Below are 19,310 nucleotides of genomic sequence, written 5' to 3'. Positions count from 1 at the left end.
GACACACTGATAATTAGCTACATTGTAATAAGAGCTGTGATGGAGGAAGTCAGGTAGTAAGAGAGCCTGGAAAGAGGGTACTGAACACATAAGGGAGATGGGGGAAGACTTCTTGGAAGAATGGATGTGTAAGCAGACACATGAAGGATGAGTAGGAGTTCGCCAGCTGAAGAGGAGAGGTGAGAAAATGCAAGGCAGAGGGAAGAACATGAACCAGAGCCAGGAGGCAGTACAGAATAATAAAGTAAAAAATGTTCAGAATGGCTGGAGCCTAGAACATATGAGAAGATCGGAAGAGATAAGGCTGAAGAGGACAAGATTGTTGAAAGGGATTTGGACATTATTCTAAGAGCATTGGAATACTAATGAAAAATTTTAAGGAGCAATTTACAAGATTCTATTTGAATTTAGAACTTTCTTAATCTAAGACTGTAAAGAGAATGGCCTATATGAGGAAGTACAATGAGAGTAAAGAGAAATAAACTAAAATGACAGATCTTTGGGAGATGGAATTGATAGGAATTGGTGAATAGCAGGATTTGAGGAGAGGGAGAATTGAAGATATCCAGTTTGGTAGTTGGGTGGAAGATTTACCGAGATAGGAAACATAGATGGAAGAGTAGTTTGGAGAAGGGATAGAATAAGTGGGTTTAGTTTCAGGTGTGTTGAATTTGAAGTGCCTGTGAATCATCCAAGTGAAAATATCTAATGGACAGATAAAACTAAGAAAAATCCATGAATCAGAGATATGCACTTAGAAGATCTAGCAGCCACAGAGCATGCAGTGGAAGAGTGGGGCCACACTAATATTAAAGGAGGCAGGTTTGATGGGTATCTTTTATTGCCCTACCATGTTCTGGCTTCCTGGCCTTACCTGTTGAATGGAGACCTCCTGAAACCCATTGTTTGTTATGAAGCAATTCCTATCTGCTAAGATCCTCTAGATCGTCTTCATTCCAGTAAGCTACCTGTACTACATTTGAGAGCAATGACTCAAAGAGGGTGGTAAAGAAGATGACATTGTTTGCTGGAAAAAAACAACTGGCTTTTTAAAAAGAGTTTAGGACAGGGTAATTCCTAAACTCCTTTTTTTGTCTAAATAATAACCAAAAGTGGCCATTTTGATAGGTGAGAAATGATATCTCATTGTAGTTTTGATTTGCCTTCCCCTAATCATTAGTGATGTTGAGCATTTTTTCATGTGTTTTTTGCCATTTTTTATTTCTTCTTTGGTCAAATGTCTATTAAAGTCTTTTGCCCATCTTTTAATTGGGTCATTTGTCTTTTTATTGTTGAGTTGTAACATCTCTTTATAAATCACAGATATTAAACCCTTATCAAACATGTGATTTCCAAATATATTCTCCCATTGAGTCAGCTGCCTTTTCACCCCTTTCACAAAGTCCTGTGAGGAGCAAAATCAGGAGATTGCATTTATCTATTTTTTCTTTTGTTGCACATGCCTTGGGTGTAAGGTCCAAGAAAGGTCGTTTGGTGGTCACCAAGGTCTTAAAGATGTTTCCCTACATTTTCTTCTAGTAGTTTTATAGTCTTGCTTTTATATTTAGGTCTCTGATCCATTTTGAGTTGATTCTTGTATAGGGAGTGAGATAGGGGTCCTCTTTCAGTCTTTTGGTTAGAGATACACAGTTCCCCCAGCACCACTGAAGAGACTGTTTCATCCCACTAACATGGACTTGGTAGGTTTGTCAAAAACCAGTTGACTGTATAAGTGAGGGTTTATTTCTGGATTCTTAATTCTATTCCACTGGCCAATATGTCTATCTTTATGTCAGTACCATGCTGTTTTGACCACTGTAGCTTTGTTGTATGTTTTAAGGTCAAGCAGTGAATTCCTCCCACATCTCTCTTCTTTTTTAGAGTGCTTTTGGCTATTTGGGTGCACTTTCCTTTCCAAATGAAATTGGTAATTGCCCTTTCTAATTCTGTAAACTAGGCTGTTGGATTTTTGATTGGTATTGCATTGAATCTATAAATCAGTTTGGGTAGAATTGACATCTTCACAATATGTAGTCTCCTAATCCATGACACAGATATCTTTCCATTTGTTTAGGTCCTCATTTATTTATTTTAGCATTATTTGTAGTTTTCTGCATATAGGTCTTGTACTTCTTTGGTTAAATTAATTCCTAAGTATTTGAGTCTATTGTAAAAGGAATATTTCCTCCTCAGATTGTTCAGTACTAGTGTACAAAAACATTGCTGATTTTTGCATGTTGATCTTATATCCTGCCACTTTGCTGAACTCTTTCATTAGCCCAAGTAAGCTTTGTCATGGATATTTTAGAATTTTCTGTCATCCACAAATAGTGAGAGTTTTACTTCCTCTTTTCCTATTCGGATGCCTTTAATTATTTTTTCTTGTCTAATTGCCCTAGCTAGAACTTTTAATATAACACTGAATAACAATAGTGACAGCAGGCATTCTTGTTTTGTTCCCAATCTTAGAGGGTAAGCTTTCAACCTTTCCCCATTAAGTATGATGTTGACTATGGGATTTTCATATATACCTTTCATCATATTGAGGAATTTTTCATCTATTCCTATCTCTTGATGTGTTTTTATCAAAAAAGAATGCCGGATTTTGTTGAATGCCTTTTCTGCATCGATTGAGATGATCATGTGTTTGTTTTTTTTTTTTTCATTTTGTTAATATGGTCTATTACTTTGGTTGATTTTCTTGTGTTGAACCAGCCTTGCATACCAGGAATAATTCCCACTTGGTTATGTGTATAAGTCTTTTGATATGCTGTTGGATTTGATTTGCAAGTTTTTTGTTGAGAATTTTTGTATCTATGTTCAACAGAGAAATTGGTCTGTAATTTTCTTTTCTTATAGTATCTTTATCTGGCTTTGTATTAAAGTGATGTTGACTTCATAAAATGTGTTGGGTAATTTTCCCTGCTCTCCAATTTTTTGCAAGAGTTTAAACAGGATTGGTGTTAATTCTTTTTGAAATGCTTGGTAGAATTCACCTGTGAAGCCATCTGGTCCTGGACTTTTCTTTGCTGGGAGATTTTAATGATGGATTCAGTCTCTTTAAGTGTGATTGGTTTCTTAAGTTCTTGTACTTCTTGTAGTATCAGTGTAGGTTATTCGTGCATTTCATCTAGGTTGTCTAATTTTTGGCCTACAGTTTCTCATAATATCTTCTTTTTTTTTTTTTCAAGATTTTACTTTATTTATTTATTTCCCCTTCCCCCTGTTGTCTGCTCTCTGTGTCCATTCACTTTGTGTTCTTCTGCATCCGCTTGCATTATCAGGCGGCACTAGGAAACTGCGTCTCTTTTTTGTTGCATCATCTTGCTGAATCAGCTCTCCGTGTGTGTGGCGCCACTCCTGGGCAGGCTGGACTTTCTTTCATGCTGGGCAGCTCTCCTTACGGGGTGCACTCCTTGCGTGTGGGCTCCCCTATGCAGGGGACACCCCTGCATGGCAGGGCACTCCTTGCATGCATCAGCAATGCACGTGGGCCAGCTCCACATGGGTCAAGGAGGTCCTGGGTTTGAACCGCAGACCTCCCATGTGGTAGGCGGGCGCTCTATCCATTGAGCCAAGTCTGCTTCCCATGCTGTTGTATGCCTTTTATGTGTTTTTTAAATCTCGCCTATTGTGTCTTTCATTCCCATGAGCTCTTTACTTTTCTGTTCAGGATTTCGAATTCTTCTTTGCATTTGCTCAATGTCTTCTTCACATCATTATTCTCTTTAGCCACATTGTCTTTCAACTCATTTATTTGATTTTGGAAATTTGTGTGCATCTTGCTAATTAGTTCTCTCAAATCCTGCATCTCTTCTGGAGCTTAGATATATTCCTTTTCTTGGGTCATGTCTTCCATTTTCTTAGTATGGCTCATAATTTTTTGCTGATGTCTAGGCATCAGCAAATTAGGATGTAGTTTACTCAGATGCTCAACTTCTTTCTCTTGTGTAGGGATTTAGTGGTGGGAGGCTGTGTGTTACTGCTGCTCTTTGATTCTTGGTGTGACCTGAATTATCAGGATTGTTCCTGCTAGTTGCTCGTAACTGGGCTGGTTGCAGACCTACTTCCTAGGGCTTCGAGAGGGAGGTTATAAAAGTTGGAAAAAGCCTCTCTTACTTATTTTTTTATTTTTTAAAAGACTTATTTCTTTCTCCCCCCACCCCCCTTCATTGTTTGCACATGCTGTATCTGTTCATCTTCCTTGTTCCTTTAGGAGAAACTGGGAACCAAACCCAGGACCTCCAGTGTGGGAGGGAGATGCCTAATCACTTGAACCACCTCTATTCCCTGCTTTTTGCTGTGTCTCTTATGTTTTCCTTCTTGAGTCTCCTGTTGTGTCATCTTGTTACATCAGCTTGCCGTACCTGCCCATCGTGTCAACTTGCTGTCTTGGTCATCTTCTTTAGGAAGCACCTGGGAACCTCCACTCCCTGCTGTTACATTTTTCATTATGTTTTCTTCTTGTGTCTCTTGTTGCATCAGTTTGCCATTCTTGCCCATTGCATCAGCTACTGCCCTCTTTAGGAGGCACCAGGAACTGAATCAGGGACCTTCCATAAGTAGGTGGGAGAACATCGTTTGAGCCACATCCACTTCCCTCTTTTAATTTTCTCATGTGCACTTCCTTGGTCTGCCAGCAGATGGCACTCTTTGGCAGCCCTCTCAGTTCAGTGCCTTGTTGGACTGTGTTTGTTGCAACACAGAGGGATCAATGTGCTAGAGCTTCCTTCCTGGACGCTATCAGCCTTGTAATTCAAACTTTCTCAGTGACAGTTCTCCAACCTTCTCTGGCAGCCCCCTCCCTTTTCCCAGGTGGAGGAGATTGGGAGGGTGGTGTATCTTTAACTCCTTGCTGTCTCCAAGGCAAACAATGCTGTGGCCCCACCCAGCCTGGAAGGGCTCATGGGACACAGCAGACCACATTTATAGGTCAAGAGCTAAGTCAGCCTTAGGCATGTTCCTCTCTCTCCCTTAGGCTGTGTCCCTCTCTCTTCCCTTTCCTGGGAACGTGCATTGTCAACAATCAGTCCTGGCTAGAAGAGTGGGAGATTGAGAGGGTTGCTTTCCTTCAGTTCTGAGATGGCTCCCAGGGCAAACCACAGTGTGGCGCCACCTAGCCTGGAAGGGCTCCTGGGCCACAGCAGACCAAATTTGTGAGTCAGAAGCTGACTCAGCCTTAGGCTGTAACCCTCTCTCTCCCCTTTCCTGGGGTGGTGGATCCCTGGAGCCCCCTTTGTCTGTATCAGCAGGTCCAGAGTCCTGATTATTCTAAAGTGTCTTTAGTGCAGGGTGCCGGGAGCAGCAGCCGTTGGTTTCAGCTCACAGTTCTGTCATTGTGATTCCCTTCCTTTGTCCCTCTCTCCTCTGGATGGTGTTCAGACTTTGCCTGGTGTTTTAAACCCTAGAAGATCTTTTTCCAGGATGTTTCAGCCTGTCCTCTAGCTATTTTTCTCTGTTGTCCCATTTTTAAGATGAGAAATCTGAAACCAAGAGAAGCTCTCATCTGCTGAAAGTCCCACAGGTAATAAGTGGCAGAGCCAGGACTGGAACACACAAAGCCTGACTTCCGAGCCGTCACTGTGATGGCTACGCTGGTCTAGGTGCCTCAGAGGTCCCTCCCGCTCGTTCCCACCACTGCCACCCATTCAAAGAATCAGTGATTTTTTTCCTACACAGGGTGCTTCATCACATTTTATTTCACTTGTTACATTATTAAAAATTATTGCTTTGAATGACTGTAGTACATTCCTAATATTAGAATATTTAGTTTTGGAAACTTTATATTTATGATAACAAGTGTTTTGTCTGGTCTAAGCATTGGAAGCAAGTGAGGAGGAAGAGGCAGGCAGGTGAGTTGGTCCAGGGTTGAGCTGAGCCAGAGAGGCTTATTTTTCAATCCGAAAAGTGCAGAGGAAAGACCTGTGTGTTGGCTCCCCACTCCACAGCTTTGGAGTGCCTCCTCATACAGCATAAGCCACCTTTGCCAGCAGGAGCCTCTGCTTCACTGAGCAATTTTGGACGGCCCTTCCTTTGGCTACAGGAGAATTAAGCTGGCTGGATTTCCTTCTCAGCACTCAGGAGGAAATCTAGCACCTCAGATTTACTAGGACAAAAAAACAAAACATTTCACCTTTCTCTTCGGCTTTTTTTTTTTTTGTAACCAAAAGAGGGTTGATAACATAGGCAGGCAACCATATTATTATTATTTCTATTATTATTATTTTTAAGAGGTACTGGGGATTGAACCCAGATACTGGGAAGCAGGTGTTCAACCACTAAACTACATCCCCTCCCCAATGAAAGTTGGGTTTGTTTTTTTTTTTTTTCAGTTTGTTTGTTTGCTTTTAGGAGGTACCAGGGATGAACTGGGGACCTTATAGGTGAGAAGCAGGCACTCAACCAATTGAGCTATATCTGCTCTCCACCCCCATATTAATTTAAAAATAAATAAATCATGAGCATAGTACTACCCAAAGTCTACAAACTAATGGACTAGACTTGGAAATGACTACTTGGCCTTCCTTTTTGTACTTTCCCCCTCGCTCTCACAGGCCACAACCCCCATATACCTTGGCTCAGCCCCCAGCCGAGCCCCCGTTCAGTTCTATCCATTCTGATTCTAACCTCTTCTCCAGACCTTCCTTCTCTTCTTCCCAATCACAAACTACCTTTTTAAGCTTTTCCCATATGCTCTGGTGACCCTGATAATGCTAGTACTTTGTGACTTAAGGGATAGCCAACTCAGAAAAGAATTCAGTACCTTAACTTAGCACAGATAAAGATAAAACTAATCTATCAACTGTAATGCAACTTAGTTGATGGAAAATAGAAAGTAAAGAAAGATTGGGAGGAGAAAGGAAAGAGATAAAAAAAGAATGGAAATTGTTAATAAACTTCTTCTACGTGGTACTAATATATGCTTCATGTGTTTTAATATTAGCCTTCAGCTGCCTTCTTAATCCCCACTGTTGAGCCTGAACTTTGATTTATAGGGAAAACCCAGAGAGTCCTGGATATGTGGTCTTGACAGGTCAGATATCTTAAACTCACAATGTAAGATCATATCACAGATATAAGTGGAAATGAAGCTATATGTTCTTTATTCCTAATTCTCTTTTCTCTGTTCATCCTTATGACCAAATATCTCTCTCCTAGGCCCACACCCCTGCTCTGAGTTTCCTGAGGAAGCCTCTACAGCCTGTATGTGGGAGAGTTGGGGCAGAATGTAAGGAAAGGAAATAAATTATGAATGATTAGCTTGGCTGGTTACAGATTGCTGCAGCCGCAGCAGAGTCTGCAGGAGTTCAGATGCAATTCTGCAGATCTGAAGAGACCTTGGGGTCAAGAGAAGGGAAAGAAAAATCTGGCCAACTTTAGCAGTGCCATGACCGGGAGCCCACTTTTCACACTTATCCCAGGGCCACAAGAGAAGCTACATAAAATCCAAACATCTGTGGAGGTCAGGGGTGTGATTTGAGATGCAGGGAAATAACCACCTGCTCAGAAAGAACTCTCTCTCGCTGGGCCTTAAATAGCCCCAATCTTTCATCAGACCTTGATAGTTTCTCAGTTCCAATATCATGACTCCAGAGGAACCATGCTGTACCATTCACATACTTAAATCTGACTGACTTAAGCAGAAAAGGAATTCATTAAAGGGTTATGGGGTTCCTTCATAATCTGTAACAAATGTCCCACAACAGTGCAAGGTGTTGGTAGAGGGGTGCGGTACAGGAATTCAGCACATTACATTTGGCTGTTCTGTAAGCTCACAACTTCTCTAATACATCTGGCATTAAAAACAACTGGGTCTGAGCTCTGTTTACCCTCATCTCTCTCACTCTCTCTCTCTCCTTCTTGTTTTTTGTTTGTTTGTTTGTGTGCATGTGTCTAACTTCATTTTTCAGATAGGCTTTCTCCAAGTGGTAGGCAAGATAGCCATTGATAGCCTCTGCCTTAAATCCCCGCAATTTAGAACCCCAAGGAGGGAAGCAGACTTAGCCCAGTGGATAGGGCGTCTGTTTACTACATGGCAGGTCCACGGTTCAAACCCTGGGCCTCCTTGACCCGTGTGGAGTTGGCCCATGTACAGTGCTGATGCGCACAAGGAGTGTCGTGCCATGCAGGGGTGTCCCCGCATAGGGGAGCCCCATGCACAAGGAGCGTGCCCCATAAGGAGAGCTGCCCAGCATGAAAGAAAGTTCAGCCTGCCCAGGAATGGTGCCACACACACGGAGAGCTGACACACAAGATGACCCAACAAAAAGAAACACAGATTCCCATGCCGCTGACAACAACAGAAGCGGACAAAGAAGACCACGCAGCAAAATGGACACAGAAGGCAGACAATGGGGGGGTTGGGGGGGATGGGGAGAGAAATAAATAAAAAATAAATCTTTAAAAAAACAAAACAAAACAAAACAAAAAACAACCCCAATGGGAAATGTTTTCTCTCCCAGTGTCTGTATGCTAATTTCAAGGCAAACTCTCTCTCTCTCTACTTGGGTCTTATGCCCATCCCTGAACCAGTCCCTGTTGGGGAGGGAAATAGAGCTACATCTGGGTATAAAACAGTTAAATATCTCCCACTTTTCCATAGACAGATGATTGAAAATTGAATATGGATAAAAACTCATGATAAAATGCTATAATTTTGTCAGGTAAATTGCAAAGTTCAAAGCAATTAGAAAAACATCCCCAAAATAGCTTTGTTTTGGTTGGCATGTAACCAAACCCTGACTAGCTTAGATTAGTATAAAAAAGATTCAAAGACATGTCTTTCACATATGCTTAAGAACTGAGCTGAAGGAGAGACAAAGCAGCCCACGCCATCTGTCCAGGAGGTATGCAAGCTCCAGAGTGAGAATGGAAAGAAAGAGAGCTTCAGTTTTCTAAGACCACTGGGAGGTGAAAGAGGCAGGGAGTCAGAGAAACAGAAACAAGGTCAAGAACCAGGGCAGACACGGAACCTGAGACCCAAAATGCCTGCAGGTGCATTGTGCCTTCTGCAGTTCACCACACTAAGTCCTCTCCTTCAAAATAGTTCCACATACACCTTCTCTAAGAATCCTTCCAGCACACATCAGCAGTAATGAGTTATTTCATTAGTGGTGTTATCATCCAAAGGATTCATTGGCCTGTGCCCTCTGCTTGCCTCTTAGGAAATGAAAGGAGAGGTTTCAACAATGTTGGCTCTAGGGAATTGCAAGTACCAGAAACCTGCTCAATCATCTCTCTCCCCTATAAAGTTGGTGAGGAAGTAACATAGTCAAGGGCCACCTAGAGATGAGAAATCAAACACCTCTTTATTTTCACCTAAATAAATAGCCAACTTCTTAGTGCAGGGCTCTCTTGTAAAAACTAGGTTGGAGCAAAAAAAAAAAAAAAAAAAAAAAAAAAATGCTTGGCTATGCATTTGAGGAAGAGAAAACAAAATGGCCAGATCCCAAAAGAAGACCCTGCCTCAGCTTACTGATTCCTGTTGCATAAAATGGCAGAAAAAGCTGCATGGGGGGTTATAACCTTGCCCTTGTTAAATGTGGACCAATTAATTTCCTGGAATCTGACCCATCAAATGAAAAACTCCTCTCTGGGAGAAAGTGAAAGCCAAGAGAACAGGGGAGATACAAAACTTGCCTTTCCTCTAAACACTTTGCTGCTCAAAATGTGGGCCAGGAACCAGGAACATCAGCATCACCCAGTAGACCTCACGTGTTAGACATTCACGCTCGCGGGCCCCACACTAGATGAACAGAATCAGAGAACCGCATTTTAATAAGCTCCCAGACAATTCATATGCTTGTTAAGGTTTGAGAAGCTCTGAGTTCTGACTCCTAAATCCATGCCCATAAATCCGTAGGAAGTTATTGAACTTCCTATAATAGATCTCTGTGTATGTCAAATAGTTAATGAAAGGACATTTGAGAACTTCAAATTCCATTTGAAGGGAGGGGAGCATTTCTGGGAAACCAGCACACAATTACCCATGAGTGGCTTAGACAGACAGATGAAAGCATGCTAAAAACAAGCAAATAAAACAGTTGTAGAAATACAGACACAAATCTGCCAGGCAGGACAGATGGGCATAGTGAATCTCCTCCCACCGCACCTAACTATAATACCCCCTCCCTTCCTCACTCATGCTTTCCTTCATCCACACTACTCGTAAGCTCTTGTATTGAGTTCTGTTTCATATACAGGGTAGTACCATGTGGATCATGTCTCTTGAAATCCTGTCCTCAAACTCACCATCTAAGAATGAGATACTATACCATTAAGCCAGGGCACAGTGGGAAAACAAAAAGCAATTTGGCACATCAGTACTTCTCAAATTTAAATGATTGTTACCATGATGACCCAATTCATGTCTTATTTCTGACAATAGTCAAATCCCAGGCCTGGGTCTTCATCCAATATTTGCCTTCAGTAGCCCTTCCTATCCGAGTGACTTTAAGCTCTGGTAATAGAGAAACTTCAGAGCACCTAACACCCAATTTCTGCTCTTTGCTCTACTGACACAATACCTTAAATTTTAAAAGGCTAGCAATTGCCAAATATTTATGGATTAGCTGGAGTTCTGCCACAACATTATTATGGGATCCAGTAATGACAGGATTTAATGAGTAATAGGTATCAATCGAGCACTTATAATATGCTTCACGACATCACTATAAAGTAAATAGCATCCCCATTTAATGGGTGAGGAAATTTGAAGTTTGCAGAAGTTGAATAATTTGCCCAGGAAGTAGCAGTGATGGAATTCCAGCCCATATCTGCCCGAGCCCAAAGCCTCTTAACTACTGGAACTAATGACCTGTCACTTGTGAAAAACTACTGCAAACTCACTGTGTGAAAAAATAATCATTTGCCTCCTATGGGGCTAATGTGAGGATCAACTAAAATTAAAGATGCAAAAACACTTTAAAAAGTAAGGTTCTGTAAAACACTTTGTTTCAAAACTGTAAAAAAAAAAATTGACCTAATAATTTTTTATAAGGAAAAATTAATTAGGGCGAAAAATTTAAGTAAAGAGATAATTAAGATCATAGACTCTGGAGCCAGATGGCTTGGATTTAAATGCCAGTTTCACTACTTACTGGACACAGTGTGACCTTGGGCAATCACTGTAATTTGGTGTCCAAAATGGGGACAGTAATAGTACTTACTCCATAGGATTGTTAGAATTAAATGAATTATTATATGTAAAGTGCTTAGCCTAGTGCCTGGCACAAAGTAAGCAATATATATAAGTGGTATCTATTATTTTTATTATCTGTGCATTAATGATAGTAGCAAACAATTGGAATCAATATGACTGACCATAGAAAAATGAGTAAATCCAGGTACAGGCATGTATAATGGCATATTATGCAGCCATTAAAACCAATGCTTTAAAAATATTTGCTCGCATCATATAATGTAAAGTAAAAAAGAGTTGGAAACATAATCATGTGTATTAGTCCATACCAGTTATATTTGCTAATATAGATACATAGAAAACTTCGTATAAATATAGAAATCTGCTAGGAATTACATCAAAATATTAACAAAGAATATATCTGGGTGTGGTATAGGGCTGGGGAGTTCTTCTTTATACATTTCTGTTTTCTCCAAATCTAGAACAAACTTCTCACTCTTTAGTAGGCTTATGAATGACCTAGGATCTTGTTAAAATGCAAATTCTGATTCAGTAGGTCTGGGATGGGCCCCAGATTCTGTATTTCTGACAAATTTCTGGGAGATGCTGATGTTGGTGACCCCAGGCTTACACTTTGAGTACCAAAGTTTTAGAGCAGAGATTTGAAAACTTGATGGTACTTATGAATCCACTGGAGTATTTATTAGAGTACAGATGGTTCGGCCCCACCTCCAAAGTTTCAGATTTAGTAAGTCTGTGATAGGACCCTAGAATTTACATTTTAACAGGTTCCTAAGAGATGCTGAAGTTGCAGGTCAGATAGACCATACTAAGATCCACTACTTTTTAATATATATTTTTCTTAGCATTATAAAGGAGCGGGGTGCTAAGAAATATATTAGCCTTCACCATTGCCTACAAAATCAAATCCAAATTCACCACCCAAAAGCTTCCAGTACCTACTACCATCATTTTCACCACTTTTATTTAGGCCACAAAATCAAACCACGTTCTAAGCACACTTGAGATCTCTAACTTCAGGACTTCTGTTCTATCTCCTCACTCTGGCTGATATGTCACTTCGTAGTATTTCCTCATGCCCACATCCAGTCCATCTTTCAAGGCCTTCAAAGGCTATTTCTTCCATACAGCTTCCTGATTCACCACCATCCCAAAACCACCATGTCCTCCCCTCCTCCGAGCTCCACAGCACTGTTCCTCCCCAGCGATGCCATTCTCTACCTCCTATAGTGAGTGATTCTGCCAGTGAATGGTTTATCTCCATTCTGCAAATACCCAGCAGACTGTTGACCCTCAAAGTTGACTGAATGAAAGAATGAATGAAGGAGTGGAGCCTCCTGAAGAAGGACATGAAACTGGCCCGTAAATGGAAGCTAGAATGCACGCATGCCAAGACGATGACCAACAGTAACAGGTGTTTTCCATCTCTGATGTCCGTGATTCATTCTGCACAGCTGTGCGCACACAGAGGCGTAAACACACATAGGCTCCTGGAAGACGACACCCCATATTTGAAGTACACTCCTCTTCTGGGCTCCCGGGTGGACATACGGAGGCACACCTCAGCGACAACCTGGGTCCACAAAAAGGGGGCTCTGCCATCTTAAAAACGTTAATGTCATTCTGCAAAGAACAAGAAGCTGTGGATTGTGCCTACGTCTCTCGTCCCCACAGCGCCTTTCTTTTTAGTATTTAAGAAATATGTTGCGGGTGGGTGGGCATGCATTTCGTTGCTACTCCCCAACCACACATACACACACGCCTTTTCCCCATTCGTGTCTTTCAGACTAGGCGCGCCTCTCCGAGAGCTGGATTGAATGGGAAAGAGCGGGGCTGTCTTTGTCATTAATCCTCCCCTTCTTTGGGTGATCCAAGCTTCTTCCGGGTCAGCGATCATCACCACTACCCCAAACAGGCCAGCGGTCCCCCCTTACCGAAAAGCCCCAGAGTGCGCGAGGGCTGGGTCGCCGGCGCCGGGCAGGTTGCTGGAGGGGAGGAGGGCGGAGAGGAGGGCGGGCGGCGCGAGAGTGGGGGAGGGAAGGCAGGAGGGGAAGGCAATCCGAGGAGAAGGAGGAGGAGAGAGCAGCCTCTGGCAGCGGGCGAGGAGAATGGGAGTGCGGGGCGCCAGACCACCGCGGGGTGTCACGGCCTCGGCGAAGCCTGCGAGGCGCGGGGCCGGAGCCCGCCGCTTTTAAACCCGGGAGGGCGCGGCGGCAGCGGCTGGCGGATCGCGGCGCGCGCAGGGCGCCCGAGCCGCGGCCGAATGGAGAGGAAGAGCTCGGCGGCCGCGGCTAAGGGGAACCCGAGCCCGCCCGCGGCCGGCGACGGGCAGCGGCCACCGCCGCCGCTGTGCGTCCCCGGTGGCGGCGGAGGGGCCCCGGCGAGGGGCCAGGCTGGGGCGGCGGCCGAGCCCGCCGAGCTCATCCGGCGCGCCCACGAGTTCAAGAGCCAAGGGGCTCAGTGCTACAAGGACAAGAAATTCCGCGAAGCCATTGGCAAATACCACCGCGCGTTGTTGGAGCTGAAGGGGCTGCTGCCGACCCCCGGGGAACCCGAGCGGGACTCGCGCTCGGCCTCCCCGGTCGGGGCCCCGAAACCCGGCCGCCTCTCGGAGGAGCAGAGCAAGACGGTGGAAGCCATCGAGATCGACTGCTACAACAGCCTGGCAGGTGAGCCGCCCGCGCCGCTCCCCGGCCCCTCCTTCCCGCGTTCTCGCGCCTGCGGCGGGGCGCGGGCCCCCATTCCTCGCTCCCCCACTCTTCTATCACGGTTGACCACTGCGGTGCGCCTGCGGTGCTGACTCCCCCTCTGTACCCGTCCCTGCCCTGGGGAGGAGAACCCGGGAGGGGGGAGCTTTGGAGAAAGTGTGACTTTTAGGATGATGCCTTCCAAAGGCCGTAGTCATCCCGCGTCCCTTTCCCCGCATGCATCGTAAATCTCACCTATAAATAACTGGGACAGACTAGAAAGGGACCCAGCTGGCCTGGCGGCGCTGCTGCTACTACTCACCAGGGGACCTAGGACCAAATGCAGAAGAATCACCCAGGTTAGGTCACCCGTACCCACGGCACGCCCCGCGTTTGCCTGCCGAAGGGTCCTAAGGGCAGCCCACCGCACCTGACTGCTCTGCTCAGGTATGGTCCGCACCAGAGCTGACCCTCCTCACCTTCTCCCCACCTGACCGCATTCTTGTGAGTAAGGTCCTTCCCCAAGTTCCTTTGGCCCCAGTGGCAAAGGGCAGTTTACTAAGATGCTTTCAGCATCTTACCGGCAAAATGGATTCCAATTTGCCACTTTAATTTCTTTGCGCTCTGCTGGAGCTGCCGGTTGCCAGGTGAGGAGAGAGATCTCAAAGGGAACATAGTTCTTGGCTGGGCTCGAGCTGTGCTGCACTCTCTTTCCACTTGGGTGGAGAAATCTTGGCACCCACCCCCCACGCCATCCTCACTAGCTGGTTGCTAGGATAAGGAAAAGGGGACCCTTCTATTGACATAAGAAGGCACACATTCCAGAGTTTACTTTGGGAATTAGGATCAAAGGCAGGCAGTGTAAAAAATTTTTTTTTAAAATTAATTTAGGCGCAGGAAAATTTAAATAAAAAAAGAAGAGTCTGGGTCATTCCAGGACCTTCCTGTGAGGTGGGTGATGTTGGCAGAGGCAATGACCTTTTATTTGAGAAGCATTCTTTCCTCTTCCCCCATCCCGTTTGGTGGGATTTTTGCCATTGTCGAGCTCCTCTGACCAATTAGAAGTCCATTCCTTCCAGTTCCTGACCCTTGAAGTCGCCTAAGTTAGCTCTGAACAGCTGAAGCATGGTAGGATTAGGAGTGGGAAAGGCTGTGACTGGGGATGGTGGATGTGTCTGGTGCCAGGCATTTGGGGGGTGAAAGTAAATATCTATACTTCCGCACTCTTCCTAAGTGCAGACCTGCTGGGTTTTTTTGAGGTTTCTCGTACCAGCCTGCCTATGCCTTCCCATAATGCCATGTCCAGTATTGTTTTTAATCAGGCGAAACCCAGGTCAGGGAGGCACGTTGCAAAGTGTAAAGTAGGATTAATAGTAGTAGTGGTAGTAGCAGCAGGTGCAGGAATGGTGTTGCTAGTGTCAGTGCTAGTTAATAAGAGCAGTAGATGAAGTCGTAGGACACCAAAGACGGAGTATTTAAATCCATCATGAGATCTGGCTCCATTGCCTTTTTTCCATTAATTCTCTGGCATTCAGGCTGTTGTCCAATAAATAAAAGCCACAGTGGCCATGGGTGGAAGAAGAGGCGCTTTGGATTGCTAATGTGGTGACGTCTGAGTGATAATGGAGTTTCATATTCAGTAGTATTCACGAGTGTTCTAGGGCTGCCCCTCACCCCATACTTCTGGCCGCCTGCCAGCGGCTACCACTGCCTGCCTTCCACCCCTGAAGTGGCAACATTTCCATCCTGAAACCAAAGATATGTCCTTGGTCAGGCCAGCCCAGTTAGACATGGCTGAGGTCTCCACAGCTTTTCCACTTCCACCCCCACCCCACATACTTTGGAGAACTTGTGGTGAGGGAACGGTTGATAATAGCAGCTTTTCCCCTCCCTGCCTTTGTCTCCATTCCCCACCACTTCTTAATGTTAATAATTTAATGTGTTCACTGTGCTAGGCACCCTGTGTATGTTATCCTTTTTAATCTTCATAACAATTTGATGAAAGAATATGATCATCGGTTTTGCAGAGGAAAAAAACTGAAGGCTCCAGAACTGTCCAACTCCAAAGCCCATGTTCTGGTCATCACACCTTGATGCACAAAATCAGCATCCACCGGGCCACCGTGTCCCATGCGCCCAGTCTCAGGTGGACTCCCAAGCCCTGCCCTTCCTAAGTTTCTTTGGGAAGCTCTCAGCCCTGGTAACCAGGAGAAAGAAATATAGTCCCTTGATTCAGGGCTCTAATAGTGCTATTTTCAATGTTGTCAGGTTTCACAGAAGAAAGCAAAGATGATTTCAAACCGAGCATTTTTTGTCAAAGCCAAAATCCTATATCCTGTATGGAAGATTCAGCTGAAAGCAGGGTTCCACATAGATGTCATGAGGGAAAGTTGAATCCTGATGTTGGTTTCCTTTGGGGTGATACATAAAATTAATTATGCTATCATAAGTTCCAGCTAATAGGACAGTATCTTTTTTTGTTGTTGTTTTATTACAAAAGTAACACATTATGAAATGTGTTCTCTTTTAGAAAATACCAAACAGTTTAAAGAAGAAATAGAAAATTGCCTCTTCTCCCACCACTGAAATCCATTGTGGTGTATTTCCTTCTTGTGACTTTTTCCCATACATAAATGTAAACTGTTTCCAAAGCTGTGGACCCCCTATATCTACAGTCATGTATCCTGCTTTTATTCCCACTTAGCATTATGTCAGAAGCATTTTTACATTGCATTAAAATACTTGCACAGAGAGTATTTTAAGTGGCAACATAAAATTTAAAACTGTGGGTTTACAATTATCATTTGACAGAAAGGGAAGGGAAGATGATCAGTGTTCTTGTTTTTAGAGCCAGAACAGTGCAGCATGCCCCATATGATCTCATTTTCCCTGTGTGTCTGCTAAAAGGAGGTAGACCAACAACTGTAGGTTCATTCTGGCAAAAAGCCTGCTAAGCCTTCCATTAGGGCTGCAGTACTGGATGAGTAGCCCAATGTGCTCCAGGTGTGAGCAGCTGAAGCTGTTCTCTGAAGGCTCTATCTTCCTCCTTCACAGAGCTGTGCATACGGGGAGAGGCTTGGAGTTTAAAAGGAACTTGGACTAACCCAGAAGTACCTGGAGGATTAGGCTTTGTTGCTAAGGGTATGTCTGCTCCAAACAGGAGGCTGTTGTGAGGCTTCTGGAGGAAACCTTGCACTCTACACGGAAGGCTCCAAGAGAATGGAAAGGAAGCAGATAGAATGTGCTAAGGGATGGTAGTGAAAAAAATCTATTTGGATGACTTGAGGGGACCACATGAAAGGTGTACAGGTGATTTGCAAAATGCCCATGGTTGTTGTCTGTTCTGGCTTGCACCTCCTTCTAATTGGAAGGGATCTGACCATTTCATAAGGTGCCCCCCTGAGCTTGATTTTGCATGCCTCATTCTCTAAGAAATTCAAGGAAAGGGGTAGGGGGCCATCCTGTCTCTTCAGAATTTCAAACAACACTCATATAATGTTTAGAAAAGACATTCTGACCTGCCTGGAGAGACCTAGGAATCTAATCCCTACAGAGGTAGCAGAGGAAGCCTGTGCTGGCCTATTGATTGCTCTGACATTGAACAAGACACAGGACCTCCCTTGGGGCTCGGGCTGTTCCTTGTACAACCCCTTGAAGGGCAGAGCCTCTTACTCTACATCTGTTTCTTTGGGGCTACGATGGCTCCAGCTGGGGTATGATCAAAAGATTGCAGCACAATGACTTTGCTAGTATTTTCAAATGGTGTTCAAGGCTCAAATGCCAGCAATAGGAGGATGCTGACAGGTCACAGCACTGGACCTCAAGGCTAAGAGTATGAGAATCAGCTTGTGCATGAATCCTGGCATACTCGGTGACCTTGGATAAGCCCCTGTCCCTTCATTTTACCTCCATTTTTCCATTCATTTAGAGCTATGTTTGGAAGGGGTGTTTTTGGATTTTGTTCTCTGGCTTATTTTTCCAAGGGCCAAATTCAACTGGTATCCAGTGATCCCAGTTGAAACCCCAGGACAGGGGCATGGCAGGGAATGCAAGGCCCTGAGAGGTCACTCTGGGAAAAGGCCTGGGTTGGGGCCATCTGGAAGCAGCCTGATCAGTGCTTGTCAACCTGCCTTGAAACTTGGGACCAGGGCCAGCTACATAATTTGCAGCCAAATGCAAAGTAAAAATATGGGGCTCTTTGTTCAAAAAGCAGGAAAAAGTGTCATTAAAGGTACTAAAATATAAAACTTTCCTTTCTTCTATGGTCTCTTTTTTATTTGCTATCTAATGTCATTCCAAGTAAAGAAAATTAAAATTTAAAATTTTGGCATGAATTTTACTATTCCTCCTTATATTGTGCAATGCCAGTTTTGAATGAAAATATAAAAGCACTTAATTTGTATGTGGAATCCTACAAATTTCATAATTCATATTTCATAGCTCATGTATGTATATGTATTTTGTTCTTACCAGGTTAGTGGAAATGCTGCACAAAACTAACTCTGCTCTTTTTAGTTCACCTCTTTATAGTGTAGTTTCTACCAGTACTCTCTATCTTTTCTTTCCTAAGGAAGGACAGAATAGAAAAGGAACTATGGGTTCCCCTATCTTTTCCTTTCCTTTATGTCATCATTCTCAGCATAAGGAGTTGGCTAATACAGGAAGTCAGATAAGTAAGAAAGAATATGACAGGATTCCTTGGTCACTTGTGTTTCTTAGAACACCATTGCCTTCTGTCTGCATTTGAAGCCATTTCCTGTTTGAATGAAAAGCATGGTGTCTCTCAGGGCTGTTAGCTTTCCTGCTTACTCACCCTTGCCTTATATTCCCATTGAGTCTCACTGAACTCTCAAATCGTGGATCCACTGGAATCCTGTGCTCATGGGGTATTGTAGATGCTATATGTGAAGGGGTGGCAAGGAGTGGGAGATGCCCAAATTGTGCATGTCTCCTCTGGTCATGTTCTATTGTCTTATCAGATTTCACTATAAAAATATGAGTGCAAAGATCACGTGATTAAGAATTTCAAAAGGCAACAGCAAACCATTAAGCCAAGAATAGGGCCCTTCTAAGTGCAGGGCCCTATGTGACCGCCCAAGCCAGCCCTCCATGGAACATTAGAAGACAACAGAGGGAAGCAGATGTGGTTCAAGTGACTGAGCTCCCACCTAACACATGGGGCTTCCCGGGTTCAGTTCCAGGTGCCTCCTGGAGAGGACAACCAAACAGTGATCTAGCACGACAGGCAGGCGCAGCAAGCTGATTCAACAAGATGGCACAACAAGAAGACACAATAAAGCAGGGAACTGAGGTGGCTCAAACAATTGAGCACCTCTGTCCCACATGGGAGGTCCCAGGTTTGGTTCCTGGTGCCTCCTAAAGAGAAGGCAAGCACACAGCAAAAGTACACAGAGAACAGATAGCACAAATGAAGTGCGGGAGGAGGCGGGGGTGTGTAAATA

At 44.0% G+C, this 19,310-nt stretch overlaps 1 protein-coding gene across 1 annotated transcript in view; it reads left to right on the top strand.

Moving 5' to 3' along the window:
- The first annotated feature begins 13,030 nt into the window (after window positions 1–13,030).
- TTC9 (tetratricopeptide repeat domain 9) overlaps window positions 13,031–19,310 on the top strand; it is a 34,071-nt gene continuing 27,791 nt past the window's right edge. Inside the window, exon 1 of the mRNA XM_004451995.5 lies at window positions 13,031–13,830. Within this exon, the coding sequence (XP_004452052.1) occupies window positions 13,425–13,830 (406 nt within the window). The 5' untranslated portion in view covers window positions 13,031–13,424. The remainder of the gene's footprint in view (window positions 13,831–19,310) is intronic.

Source organism: Dasypus novemcinctus, chromosome 3, assembly GCF_030445035.2.
Source record: "Dasypus novemcinctus isolate mDasNov1 chromosome 3, mDasNov1.1.hap2, whole genome shotgun sequence".
Taxonomy (NCBI): Eukaryota; Metazoa; Chordata; class Mammalia; order Cingulata; family Dasypodidae; genus Dasypus; species Dasypus novemcinctus.
This window is presented reverse-complemented; position numbering and strand designations above follow the sequence as displayed.